The 15,130-nt window shown below is 41.0% G+C and overlaps 1 protein-coding gene across 6 annotated transcripts in view; it reads right to left on the reverse strand.

Annotated features, from left to right (window-relative positions):
- The window catches only part of LOC131245200 (structural maintenance of chromosomes flexible hinge domain-containing protein GMI1-like), a 139,034-nt gene that overhangs the window by 14,034 nt on the left and 109,870 nt on the right, over window positions 1-15,130 (reverse strand). For all 6 annotated transcript variants that reach the window (XM_058244496.1, XM_058244495.1, XM_058244494.1 and 3 more), the window contains 5 exons: window positions 5,506-5,683; window positions 5,299-5,407; window positions 5,063-5,160; window positions 3,460-3,558; window positions 2,816-2,882 (listed from right to left, as the gene is read on the reverse strand). In XM_058244496.1, coding sequence (XP_058100479.1) covers window positions 2,816-2,882; window positions 3,460-3,558; window positions 5,063-5,160; window positions 5,299-5,407; window positions 5,506-5,683 — 551 coding nt within the window. The remainder of the gene's footprint in view (window positions 1-2,815; window positions 2,883-3,459; window positions 3,559-5,062; window positions 5,161-5,298; window positions 5,408-5,505; window positions 5,684-15,130) is intronic.

Genomic DNA, 15,130 nt, shown 5'->3' on the forward strand with positions numbered 1-15,130 from the left:
TTTAAAGGGGACAAACTCTGCATTCCACAAACTTTGCTGCGAGACTTCCTTGTTTGGGAGCTTCATGTTGGAGTAGCCGAACATTTTGGGAGATACAAGACTATTGCCCTTGTCGAAGAGAAGTTTTATTGGCCAAGTCTCAAGCGAGATGTCGCCAGAATTATTGGGCAATGTAGGACTTGTTACCTGGTAAACCAGAAAAGGTAAAATGGAGGATTATGTATACCTTTGCCAGTCCCTCATGCTCCATGGCAAGACATAAGTATCGATTTCGTGCTTAGGCTTCCTAAGACAATAAGAAAGCAGGATTCCATGTTTGTAGTGGTGGACTGTTTTTTCTAAAATAGCACATTTCCTCCTATGTTTTAAAACGTCAGATGCCTCCAACATTGCTAAAATATTCTTTGGAGAGGAGGTTCGTTTGCATGGCTTGCCAAGACATAAGTATGGATTTCGTGCTTAGACTACCCAAGACAATCAGAAAGCAGGATTCCATGTTTGTAGTGTTGGACTGTTTTTTCTAAAATGGCTCGTTTCCTCCTATGTTTTAAAACGTCAGATGCCTCCAACATTGCTAAAATATTCTTTGGAGAGGTGGTTCGTTTGCATGGCTTGCCAAAGACCATTGTGTCTAACAGAGATGTAAGATTCATGAGTTATTATTGGAAAACACTGGGCACATGATGGGTAAGAGGCTTCAATTCTCATCGGCACACTACCCACAAACTGACAGTCAAATGGAAGTGGTTAATAGAAGTTTGGGTAATCTGTTATGATGTCTTGGAGGCGATCATACCAGTACCTAGGATTCGATGTTACCAGTTACAGAGTTTGCATATTATAGTTTAGTCAATAGGTCGGTAGGCATGAGTCCATTTGAGGTAATGCATGGTTATATGCCAAGAAAGCCTATAGATCTCATTCCCATGTCAATCTCCCATAGGTCGTAAGAGTCAGTAGGATGCACTTGCACACCATATTCATGACTTGCATCATGAGATTAAGAAGCGGATTAATGTAAGTAATGAGAAATATAAAATGCTAACTGATTCACATGGCAGATTTAAAGAGTTTCAAATGGATATTTATGTCATGGTTCGAATAAGGCCAGAGCGATTTCTACGAGGAACCGTGGAGAAATTACATGCTCGCAGTTCTTGACCTCATCAAATATAGAAAATGTTGTGGATCTTCTAGCTAACATGGGCATTAGCTCTACGTTCAATGTTGAAGATCTCGACTTTATTCAAGGACTAGAAGCTTCACCCATTGGCCCTTCTTCCGACCCTTACCCGTGGCATTTACCAAACCCATATTCTCACCCTTTGCCCCCTTTAAGATCGATATCGGCTAAAAGAGAATAGATAGGGTATTCTAGATGAGCAAGTGGTTTCCACCAGGCACAAAGGTTTTCAGAACTATCTCCTCAAGTGGAAGAACATGTCAAAGTCAATACATGGATCACGAAGAGCGAGCTTCGGAGACTTTTCCCCCATCTTCTTGAGTATTACCACAACTTTATATCGCCAGAGGCGATCTCTTCTCAGCCGGAGGAGTTGATGAGGACATCCAAGCACCATATCGAGTATATTAGAGGAGAGTAGCTGTGACCCACGCTCCAATTTCTCTACGGCTAGATCATTACGTGGGGCCCGACCTCAGATTGTAGGTGCGTGGAAGACCACACATGCATATTTGGTGCATCGTTGAAGACCCTATATTGGAGAGATGCATGTGGGCTGCTCATTGGGAGGATGGAGATACGTTTTACATGTGGAGACATTTTTCTCCTTGCTATTTCCCATGATTGGAATTGTGTGATGCCGTGGTATGCAGCCATTAATCTTAATCCAGATAAGTTTTTCTCCCCCTATTTCTATTTCTTCAAAATTTCCCTTCTATTTTCCACTTTTCTCAACCCAACACAATATTCATTCCCAACTATCATCTGTACCAAACCCAATCTAGACCACATCAAAACCTAACCTAAACCAAAACCTTCTCTTTCCCCCAACATGTGAACAATGCCGTGAACAATGATTTCTCACTTACATTCCCATTTTCTCCAATTTTCCTAACTTTTAAACCCTAAGTTCCTAAATCCCCAATTCCAAAACCGTAAATCTCCAATTCGAAACCCTTAACCTAATTCCCAATTAATCGAAACCTAAAATACTTGACCCTTGATGGACGTATGTGAATCCCCTGAATGTAGATCAATCCCTGTGCTATAAATGGGAGTCACATGAGGTACCATACAACATAATTGGAATTAGGTCTTAAATCTAAACATTGCTTACTTGAGTACTTTTTATATCTATGGTAGATTATATATTTTTTGCATTTTCTCATTGATATGATAATCCATTGATTAATCTCATGACATCATTTTAGCCTAGTCCAGCGTCCTGCATCAGTACAACCACCCTGCCCCATCTAGCATGGACCTATGACTCTGCATGTTGGACTATGATGCCTATGTAATGTGCCAAGTCTGCAGCTAGACAAAGGACATGTATTATTGCCTTACAAAAGCACTTGATGAACCTATTCATGCTGCTGAAAACCTATCGCAAGTCAGCAAAGAAAATGGGGAAGGAGATACGATTGTATTTCCTGATTTAGGCAACGATACAAGACCTGTTATAACAATATATAGAAACATATAGAGGACGTGGTGATGAAAAAATAATCTTGACATGTGATTGGGGACTCCAATGTACATGTCTCCTAGTAAGTTGGCTTCCTTGTAATTTGTGATGAAGCTACATAATAAGTAGAGATTGAATCAAGAGTTCAGAAGAAAAGAGCATACCACTGGTACCGTAGCCGCCAGTGACTTTTAGAAGCCCACTAAGGTTAACACATCCATGATCATCCACCTACACCACAAGAAGACCTTGCTGAGATAGTGTATAGAAAATGATACAGTACCATGGGCGGAAAATAATCAATCCACACTAGATAAAGTATGTTCATGAAATATCCATGTGGTAGTAGAGTAAAAAAAAATTATAATTTTGAACTAGTGTTGTAATAATGCAAAAAAAAAAAAAAAAAAAAAAGAAAAAAAAAAAGAAACAGAAGAAACCAAATAAACAAAAAAACTAGGAAGTGCAATTTTGTAGGCCATATGTTTGGGAGTTTTTTGTGGTATTACCATCTGTGGTGGGGCCCATCAGATCAATGGCGAGGATTACCAATCCATGGCTCCACATCTATGTGATCCTTCTATCAAAAATCTATGCTTTTATTGAGGCAAAAGATCCTGGGGCATTATCCTATTGGCTACTTTAAAAGCTAAAGAGGCCAATCCTTCTTCCATCTCAAGAACCATAGTTATAAAAGAGGCCAATCTTTTTGGCAAGCATACAATAACCTTAATCAAAACATAGGGGAACACTGATTTCTCATACGGATCCATGCAACTATAAAACTGTTTTTGAAAAAAAAATATACCTTATGCATCCAACCATCACGCCCTTGAAAACAAAATCCCTCCACCTCTACGCGTACTTCTACCCCTTTCGCAACATGATTGTCATAAGCATCAAATAGCTGGAGCAAGTGCAAGAGAAATAAAACAGGTTGGACACCATACTTCAACTGGTATAAATGTTGCAGAAGTTCCAACCAAGAAACAAAACAAGGGACAAAAAGAAGGATACCACATGAAGTGATATCGAGCTTTAAATGATAATCGATCTACAAAATTAATAATTCTCCACAATCTATGGTAGGTTTATCCATGGTGTTCATGCTAATCAGGGAACACTTGGAAGGTATTTTCCATTTCAAAACAGGTATTTTCTGTTTTTATGAGTCAATTCAAGTGGTGGGGCAAAACTGACCATTGGATTGTGCAGATTTTTGGCACATCACATTGTCATGGTGGGCTTCAGCTGATGCATGGGTTGGATGGAATACACAACGCACTGGAACCAACACCATATAAAACACTGTAAAATCAGTTGACACTTGACACACTTGATGCATGGGTCAGCTTGGAAGTCAACACCACAATGAGCCGATTTTCAACCATCACCACTACAATCGTGGTGGTAACACTAGTATGTGATCATTTTCCCTACACATGGAGATAGTGAGAGGTGTATGTGTCACACATGAAACCCTTCCTTTTTTTCATGAACTTTGAATCACATGACCTTTTTTTAAGAGTATGCGAGAAACTTTAAATTATCTGTTTCATCCACGAATTGAAATATTACAACAGACTATTTGGATCCTCATAAAAATCCCTTGACATGATAAGAAAATGATCAATATACCCTTGACAATCTTAATAATATTAGATGATTTCTCTTATGCACTCTAGTAAAAGGAATTACTAGGACAATGTCTTATTGATTTAAGTTTACTGCTTAGCATTTCTCAACATTGGAAATAGCTGCAATTTGAACCAGACTCATTGGTAAGATAATTATATCTGCTCTCTGGGAGACTGGATTACACAAATTAGCTAAAAAACACTTCTATTCAAGGTTTACTTTTTATGCTGATTTCAGTTCATCAATGCAGGGGCTAGACTCGTTTATAGTTCACCACCATTTCAAAAATGGTGCTGATTCATCCACCATAGGTATGGCATAATTGTACAGCAGTCCAGGTAAGCCGATTGTGGATGGAGCATAATCCAAAAACTGCACTAAGCAGGTGATAGTGACCATCTGATTTTGCCCACTATAATTGGACCACACATGATTTTTAAATTAATCATCAAATCATATAGCCAGGATTTGGATGGTCTGGATAGCCACACAGGTCTGACACAAATAAGGTGGATGAGAACTACAACCGGAGTCTCGTCCCTCCCAGAGGGGGTCATTCACTGTCATTAACTCTCCAAGCAACATCAATATGCTGTCCTATGATCAGTTCAGTGTCAGGTCCAGTTAGATTATCCAGGCTAGATTTGCAACAATGCTAACATAAAATAAGACAGGAAGGATGTTACCAGAAATGTAAATGCAACTGAACTTAAGAGAAAAACTTCTAAATGTGAGAATGATAACCATTCATAAATAATTAGCTACAAGGTTACCTCTAATATAAGCTTGTCGATCACATGACCAGGGATCAAAGAGTTCTCTAATTTTGGGGACCGTGTCATCTTAAGATGATGAGGATGTCCAGGATTGACTGATATACAAAGATCCCGTAAACCTAATGAGAAATCGCAAAAACGATTTTCCTAAAAATAATATAATGACTACAATTTAGTGATGGGAAAGGCTGATAGTTTTGGGTACCCGGTGCAGGTAAAAGAAAATAATCTACCTTGACAAGGAACAGATACTGGGAATAACTCATCCCCTGAGCAAATCTCCAAGGTTGCTTTATATTGTGGCCGAATCAGGTCTAAGTTACTACTTTCAATCAGCATATCCTACATAATGAGAAATCCAGAAGACCATTGATGACATAGAATAACAAAAAAGTATACGTAACTCACTGACAGATGTATAGAGGGTATATAAATCATACTGTAACTTGCAGAGTCATTTTATTTATGGAAAGATCCACCATCATTTCTTTGACACAAACAAGTGTGCTTCCTCCAGCCATTATTTTGACTTTCACTTCAGGAGTACTCTCGAATGGCATCCGGTTGTAATACTTATCGTAGCATGCAATAGACAGATGCGGAAAAGATGAACCAACCCTGTCAAATCAGTATCAGAAATAGTCCCTAGATGAGAATTTGGAAGAAGGCCATTTTCAAGGCTAAAAACATGAAAAAGGGATGTGAGTTGCATTATCGAATTACTAAAATTCCTTATGACCACTTAGAAGAAAGCCAATACTTCTTAAAAGTTTTTTTAAGTTAGTGGTGGGAGGAGAGATGATATCACATTTCTGAAGGTATATGATGATGCATTAGAATATAATAACCAGCAGATAGTGTAACCATGGACATGGATCAATATATATATATATATATATATATATATATATATATATATATATATATATATATATATACACACACACACACACACACACACGAAAATGCTCTCCTGGGAACCAATTCTCATGGAAACTTCGTAAGAACTTTCGACACATGATGTCGGCACAAAATCCAGACGGTCCGCTAGATGAGTCACCTCATGAAACCCCCTTGGACTAAATTTTTGGACCGATCCAAAAATATGGTGTGCCATAGCAAAGTGGAAAACCTCGGTCTCTTGATTTGCCTCACACTTTGCGATGGCCCATCAGATTTTTTGGATCGGACCAAAAAATCAGCATTTGGGGTTTCATGAGGTGACACATCTAGTGGACCATCCTGATTTTGCGGCCACATCACGTGTCAAAAGTTCTCAGTAAGTTCCCATGAGAGCATCTCTCTCTCTCTCTCTTTGTGACATGCCGATGAGAGGAGAAAAATTGGACATCATGGTGAATACTAGAGCAAGAAAACAAAAACTACTTTTAGCAGTAGCCAGTAGTGTTACTTGGACACTACTAGTGTGCCATAGCAAAGTGGGTTTATTTAACTATTTCATTGTAGATTGACTGTTAGGCCATCTATATTTTGAGTTATATTATATTATATATAACAAAACAAATTTAAATAATCAACAAGTTACAATAAGAAAGAATTAATTATTGAAAACTACAAAAAAGAAAAAATTTGAAAATTTGATTGGACGTTGCCGGTTTTGCAAGTGTATTATTGAATCATACAATTCACGATACGAATAGTACGATTCGTATTGTATCACATGACCATATGATCTGAACCGTAATTTGAAGGGAATCCTGCGATTCATACAATTAAATCGAGAATTGTATGATTCGATAATACACTTGCAAAACCGGCAACGTCCAATCAAATTTTCAATTTTTTTTTCTTTTTTGTTTTGTTTTTTGCAATTATTATTAGGGATTTCAATTTTAAAGTGTATTTAGGCCCCACCCTCATTAGAAAAACATATCTTTTCCAACTTTTGAGAGATTTTGGGGACTTTTAGAACTTGTGGGCCATAGGAAACCTAGAGAAAGAAATCAAGATATCATTTTTGCCACTTGTTGCATAATGTAAAATATTCAGTTATTCCTTTCTATTTCATTTCTTTCATGTATTGGTGAAAATAAGGATTTTTCGAAAAAGAAAAATAGAATATTTCGATTTTTCATTTTTTTTCTAGTTTTTTCAATTCTTTTTTAGGGATTTTGAATTTAAAAGTTATTTATGCCCCAAATACATTATAATATCACTTCTTTTCTTTCTTTGAAAAGATAGTGGTGAGATTTGGAGTTTATGTGGGCCTAAATAAATTTTTTTTAAAAGAACTTTCTCATTTATTTCAAATTTAAACTAGTTTTCTCATTTTTAATCAATTTATAATCTTCTATGTTTGTGTGGGGCCTAAATAGTTTTTCTCTTAGTATGTATGTAGGCTTGGCTTGTCACTTGTTTGTTGCCAATTTGCAGTATTGGTTCGTTTTTAGCATTGAAAGATGACAATGATCTCACGTGGGAATATTATTTAAAGATGGATGAGAACAATAATCTCCACCTAAGATACAATTTTTTGCGAGAAGGCATATTGGGGAGGTGTGTTTCGAATGAAACATCACATGGCTTGAACGAAGAAGAATGTTGTGGCATGTCCCCAAGTAGGTGATGAGATAGCAGAAAATCTCAAGAAATTATTAGATGGTAATGTTAGCGAGAAGAAGCAATAGGAAGAGATAGGTTACACCACCACCCCTACGCACGTACGTGCGCAGGAGGACCCCACGATCGATCTGGTTCAATGACGACGTCCAGAGAGGGCCTCCTAGCTAAAAGACAAGTTTTGGTTCAAAAAAGTGGTCCCGATAGTCAAAAAAAGTCCATCATGGGATCTCATGATCGTGGCCCACTCGTCGGATTGATTTCATATTTTAAGTTTTTCTTATTGTTATTATTTAGATCATCGTGAACGCTTTAGATTTCTTTGTTTGGTTTTTATTTTAGTTTATTTCATCGCCAAATAATAGGTTACGCACATGGTGCGAGTTTTTGGGGTATAGGTTTTTTTTCCTATAAATAGGCACCCCTTGTAGTTCTTTTCATTCATTCAAGCTTAATAAAAATTCCCGCTTTATTTTTCTGTTCTCTTAGCGAGTTGTGGAAGAATTCAAAAGTGGGTGCGAAGCCCTCCCTTTTCGAAGGGGCTAACTACGTGGTGTGAAGCCACATCTATCACTATCCGTCCCTACCCTCTCTCATCCATATATCTCATCTTCTATCATCATTATTACTTTGAATTTCCCAACTTATGCAACTATTCATTCCCCTATAGCCAGTTTCCAAAATGTGGACCTATAGGATGGCTGAAACTTCGGCGGAGCACTACGCCTCGACCTTACGTCGGATCGTCATCAAACTTGGAGGGATTAGAGGTCTCCCCTAGCCAACCAATACCTAGGTGTCACTTTGGGGAGGTGGGCTTTCATCACATGTACGGCCAGCCCACCCGCGCAAGTGCGCCAGCCCCGGATCACCATCTGCGTGCAGGAGCTTTCTCCGAGTCAGGTTTTCCTCTTATCATTCTTATTTCCTAAACCCTAACTTTAGTTTGCATTAGCCCTAATTTATTTGCACTTTTTTTTTCACCCCAAGGTTCCTTGAATTGAGTCTGGGGAATCCCTTGGATTAGGGACTGTTTGGTATGCATGAGTGGTTGATTTCTATTTCCCTTTGAGATCGTTTAGCTTATAATTTTTATTGGTCCAGTCCTAGCCTATGTAGGCCTGGACCCGCATAGATTCCCCTTTAATTGAATGTTTGGATTTTCAAGTGGGATGTGGAATTTGTATAATTGTTTCTAGATTGGTATGATCTAAGCCTGAAATCTTGCATATCATATTTAAACCTTGCATCCTACATCAAATTTGGTATCAGAGCTTAGGGTTCTTGTAGGGGAATTCACCACATATTTAGGGTTTAGTTTGTTTGAGTCCTTCATGCATCCAATCCACCGTATATAGCTGCTAGAAAACCGTGGTCCCTGATATATGTAGCTGAATTTTAGTAACGGTGTGTAGTCTCCTTCATTTAGAGTCTCGTAGGGTCATTTAATTTTTAGACACAGTTGTCGTAGCAGGTCCTTAGGTTGAGCAAGTCAGTGTATGCCCACACATACGGGTCGTGGTTTCGATTTGCACCCCACACTAAACATGGAGCAACTGCAAGAAACAGTGGCCAAGGAAGCCCAGCAGGTTGAGTTCTTGAATAAGCACTTGGAACAGCGCATGGATAAATGCTTTGAAGAAATAGAAACCTCCTTCAGGGCAAACCCCACCACTGGGGAGGATGCCCAATCTCAGGCAGTTGGTCAGGAGGTTAGACCAAGGAATGGAGGCGGCTACAGAGCTGGTCATGGGCGCGAACCTGTGCACCCACCCCGTGAGGGACATCATAATCAATATGACCCAGATGCACAACTCCTCAAGGGAGTTAGGGTAGATGCCCCTACATTTGATGGCCACTTGGACCCTAAAGCCTTTTTAGATTGGCTGGCGAATATGGACCACTATTTTGAATGGCATGATATGTCGGATGCTCAACGAGTTCGATTCGCCAAGATGAAGCTTGTGGGTCAGGCAAAGAGGTTTTGGGCGACGATTGAGCGAAAGAAAGAAAGAGCAAGGGAACTCTCAATAGTCCATTGGGGAGAGATGAAAGAAACGCTGAAAGACAAGTACCTCCCTTTTTCTTATCGCCTGCGGTTGATTGAGGAGTGGCAGTCTCTTCGACAGGGTTCCATGAGTGTTGCTGACTATATAGAGAAATTTGAAGAGTACTTGACCCGTTCTGAGGTTGATGAGGACCCCATACTCACCCTTGCTTGTTTTAAAACGGGCCTCCATTCTGACATTAGGAGAGAATTGCTCGCCAAAGACATAGACACTATCGAACAGTTGTATCAAGTAGTGTTGGACGTCGAGCAATATCTCAAAGCATCTGTGGGACGGCAGTTTGATTTTCGCGATTCTAGTGCTAAGGCCAATCCCTCTGGGGCTAAACCTAACACTGGATATCAAAACAAACCCTCCAACAATTTACAGCCTAGGTCCAAGGATGATAAGGGTAAAGAAATTGCCGGGTCTAGTTCACGGGGAAGTGGAGCCACTAGGTGTTTTAGGTGTCAGGCGTTTGGTCATTTTGCTCACCACTGCAGCACGAGAGAGGGCACCAAAGTATTATTTATTGATGGGCAGGTAGTAGTGCCCCGAGAGAGTGATGGCGAAGAGGAAGAATATGAGCCCGTAGAGACCCCTAGTGATGAAGAAGAGGGAGCGCAAGAGTCTGTGACCCTCGCAATTGTGCGTTGTGCTTTGCTTCAAGCCAAGAACACTGATGACTGGCATTACACTTATGCAAAATGTAGAGAAAAGAGTTGTAAATTGATCGTAGATAGTGGTAGTTGTGCCAACGTGGCATCGACTAGCACTGTGAGCCGTTTGGGCTTGAAGCAGGAAGCTCATCCTCAACCCTACAGAGTTTCCTAGGTTGACGAAACCTCCATTCCAGTATCACACGGTTGTCCTGTTCCTATTCAGTTTGGATCTTATAAAGACACGCTTTGGTGTGATGTTGTTCCCATGGACGTTGGCCATATTATTCTATGCAGACCATGGCTTTACGACAGGGATGTCACCATATTTGGTCGTTCAAATATGTGCACATTCTGGTTTAAGGGCAAGAAGGTCAAGCTAAACCCTTTGCCACCTAAGAGTACGACTGGAAAGGAGTCCACCACACAGTAGTGTGAGTGGCTCGAAAGAAGCAAAGGAATCGAAGTCCAAGTCCAAACCGCTCCATATTCTGAATGCTAAAGACTTTGAGCAAGAGACGGAGATGGAGGCGGACGCTATAGTATACGCCCTTATGGCTAGGGAGAGTGTACCAAAGGCTAGTGTACGCCCTTAGTATACGCCCTTATGAGTTTCGTGATGTCTTCCCTAATGATCTACCGAATGAGCTTCCCCCTATGAGGGATATAGGGCATGCCATCGATTTAATCCCTGGGGCGACTCTATCAAACCTCTCGCATTACAGAATGAACATAAAGGAGCATGCTGAGTTGAAGAGACAGATTGATGAGCTCCTAGAGAAGGGTTTCATTCGAGAAGCATGAGCCCGTGTGCCAGGCCCGCCCTTCTTACACCTAAAAAGGATGGCACATGGAGGATGTGTGTTGATAGTAGGGTCATCAACAAAATCACAATCAAGTATCGGTTTCCCATACCGCGTCTTGATGACATGTTGGATATGATGGCCAATGCTACCATCTTCTCAAAAATTGACCTCAAGAATGGTTATCACCAAATCCGTGTACGCCCTGGTGATGAGTGGAAGACGGCGTTCAAGACAAAGGATGGGTTATATAAGTGGCTAGTTATGCCTTTTGGATTAACTAACGCCCTAAGCACTTTCGTGCATGTGATAACCCAAGTGTTGAGGCCCTTCATGGGGAAATTCCTGGTCGTATACTTTGAAGATATCTTGATTTATAGCATGACCAAGGAGCAACACCTCATCCATTTGAGGCAGGTTTGTGGGATCCTTAGGGCCAAGAAGTTGTACGCCAACCTAAAGAAGTGTGCATTTTTGTCTACTAGTGTGATCTTCTTAGGTTTTATTGTGTCAGCTGAGGGCGTATCGGCGGATCCTGAGAAGGTCAAGGCCATCATCAATTGGCCTGAACCCCGCAATATTCATGAGGTGCGCAGCTTTCACGGCTTGACCACCTTCTATAGGCGGTTCATTCGAGGTTTCAGTTCCATTATGGCTCCCATCACAGATTGTATTAAAAAAGGAGAGTTTCAATGGACAAAGGCCGCCTCGAAGGCCTTCAATGAGACAAAGGTCAAGATAACCGAAGCTTCAATTACGCGACTTCCAGATTTTTTAAAAGCTTTTGAAGTCGCATGTGACGTGTCAGGAGTTGGCATAGGAGGAGTGCTTAGGAAGGGCACCTTGTCACCTTTTTTAGTGAGAAACTGAATGAGGCGAAACAAAAATATTTCACCTATGATAACGAATTCTATACAGCAGTGCAATCTCTGCGCCATTGGCGTCATCACCTATTGCCGCAAGAATTCATCTTATTCTCGGATCATGAGGCCTTGAGATATCTGAACTCTCAGAAGAAATTAAACCCTAGGCATGCCAAGTGGGTTCAATTCCTTCAAGAGTATACTTTTGTGCTTAAGCACAAGGCCGGTGTAGAGAATAAGCCCGCCGACGCGTTGAGTCGTCGAGTCGCATTACTCAACTCCATGAGTGTTGAAGTTACGGGCCTTGAGCATATCAAAGAAGAGTATTTTGAGTGTCCAGATTTCGGAGTTGTGTACGCATCATTGTTGGAGAGTCCGTCAGGAGCTAGCAGTGAGTATTTGATTTTAAACGAATATTTGTTTAGGAGTAACCGCTTGTGCATACCACACACTTCCCTCCGCGATTTTCTTGTCTGGGAGTTACATTCAGGAGGGGTTACGGGTCATTTCGGTCGAGACAAGACCATTGCCCTAGTAGAGGATAGGTTTTATTGGCCAAGCCTCAAGCGAGACGTGGCCAAAATTATAGGGCAATGTCGTACTTGTCAACTAGCAAAGCAAAAGAAACAGAATACAGGATTATACACACTTTTGCCAGTCCCATTCATCCCTTGGTAGGACATCAATATAGACTTCATGCTTGGACTTCTGAAGACTATTCGGAAACATGACTCCATATTTGTTGTCGAGGACCGTTTCTCTAAAATGGCCCACTTCATTCCTTGTTCTAAGACCTCCAACGCATCTCATGTTGCCAAGCTATTCTTTAGTAAGGTCGTCAAACTACATGGGTTACCAAAAACCATAGTGTCTGATCGTGACGTGCGATTCATGAGTTACTTTTGGAAGACACTACGGCACATGACGAATACTAGGCTCCAATTTTCTTCTGCCTACCACCCTCAAACTGATGGCCAGACTGAGGTGTTTAATAGGAGCATAGGGAGTTTACTTCGATGTTTAATAGGGGAGCATACCAGGACATGGGACACCGTACAACCTATAGCTGAGTTTGCATACAATAGTTCTGTAAATAGGTTCACAGGGCTAAGTCCTTTTGAAGTTGTTACTGGTTACAAGCCTAGAAAGCCTATTGATCTTATCCTCAAATCATTATCCTATATGCCATCAAAGTCTGCAGAGTCTTTGCGCATCATATACATTCATTGCATCAAAAAATCAGGCGAAAGATCACTACTAGTAATGAACATTACAAATTTTCTGCAGACCAACATAGACGTTTCAAAGAGTTCAATATTGGAGACTCTGTGATGGTCCGCATCGGGACCGAGCGGTACCCTCCAAGGGCCGTTCGTAAGTTACAAGCGTGTAACGCTGAGCCCTTTAAAATTATAAAGCGAAACGGTCTCAATACGTATGAGGTAGATCTTCCACCTTCCATGAGAATTAGTTCCACATTCAATGTGGATGATTTAGTTGCTTTTCAAGGACCCACTAATACTTTGTCCGGCTCTTCGCCCACCCATCCTCATTTCCCAGATTTGCGCCTTGATCCATGGCCTCTTCCTGACCTTTCATCCCAGCCTTTGCCTCCCATACCTAGCCTTCACACACCCAGAGAAGAAATAGAGAATATCCTGAACCATGAGATTGTTTCAAAAACGGACGGCGGGTTTCAGAAGTACCTAGTTAAATGGAAGTCACGCCCACCTTCAGACAGCACATGGCTCACTGAGGAGAAGCTTCAGAGACTTGATCCTGACATCCTGGAGTGGTTCAGGAGTTTTATTTCACTAGTGGCGAAATCTTCGCAGCAGGGGAGAGTTGATGAGGACGTCGTGCACACGCATGCCCGCACGCCGCCTACACACGCACGCACACACACCACCACCCCTACGCACGTACGCAGAAGGACTCAACCATTGATCTGGTTGGATGATGACGTCCAAGGAGGGCCTCCTAGGTAGAAGACAAGTTTTGGTTCAAAAAAGTGGGCCCGATAGTCAAGAAAAGCCCATCATGGGATCTCAAGATTGTGGCCCACTCGTCGGATTGATTTCATATTTTAGGTTTTGCTTATTGTTATTATTTAGAACATCGTGAACGCTTTACATTTCTTTGTTTGGTTTTTATTTTAGTTTACTTCATCACCAAGTAATATGTTGCACACATGGTGCGAGTTTTTGGGTATAGGTTTTTTTCCTATAAATAGGCATCCCTTGTAGTTCTTTTCATTAATTCAAGCTTGACAAAAATTTCTGCTTTATTTTTCTGCTCTCTTAGTAAGTTGTGGAAGAATTCAAAAGTGGGTGCGAAGCCCTCCCTTTTCGAAGGGCTAACTACAAGGTGTGAAGCCACATCTATCCCCATCCGTCCCTACCCTCTCATCCATATATCTCATCTTCTATCATCATTATTACTTTGAATTGCTCAGTTTTTGCAGCTATTCATTCCCCTACAGCCAGTTTCCAGAATCCGGACCTGTAAGAGGGCTGAAACTTCGGCGGAGCACTACGCCTCGACCTTACGTCGGATCGTCGTCAAACATGGAGGGATTGGAGGTCTCCCCTAGCCGACCAAGGCCTAGGTGTCACTTTGGGGAGGCGAGCTTCTATCACACGTACAGCCAGCCTACCCGCGCACGTGCGTAAGCCCCGGGTCACCATCTGCACGCAGGAGCTTTCTTCGAGTCGGGTTTTCCTCTTGTCATTCCTATTTCCTAAATCCTAGCCTTCGTTTGTATTAGCCCTAATTTATTTGCCCTTTTTTTCACCCTAGGGTTCCTTGAATTGAGATTGGGGAATCCCTTGGATTAGGGACTGTTTGCTATGCATGAGTGGTTGATTTCTATTTCCCTTTGAGATCGTTTGGCTTATAATTTTTATTGGTCCAGTCCTAGCCTGTGTAAGCCTGGACCCGCATAGATACCCCTTTAATTGAATGTTTGAATTTTCATGAGGGATGTGGAATTTGTGTAATTGTTTTTGAATTGGTATGATCTAAGCCTGAAATCTTGCATATCATATTTAAATCTCATGTCCTACATCATGTAGGAAGGGTTCCTATAATTGATGATGATGATGATGAAATG

Source organism: Magnolia sinica, chromosome 5, assembly GCF_029962835.1.
Source record: "Magnolia sinica isolate HGM2019 chromosome 5, MsV1, whole genome shotgun sequence".
Lineage (NCBI taxonomy): Eukaryota > Viridiplantae > Streptophyta > Magnoliopsida > Magnoliales > Magnoliaceae > Magnolia > Magnolia sinica.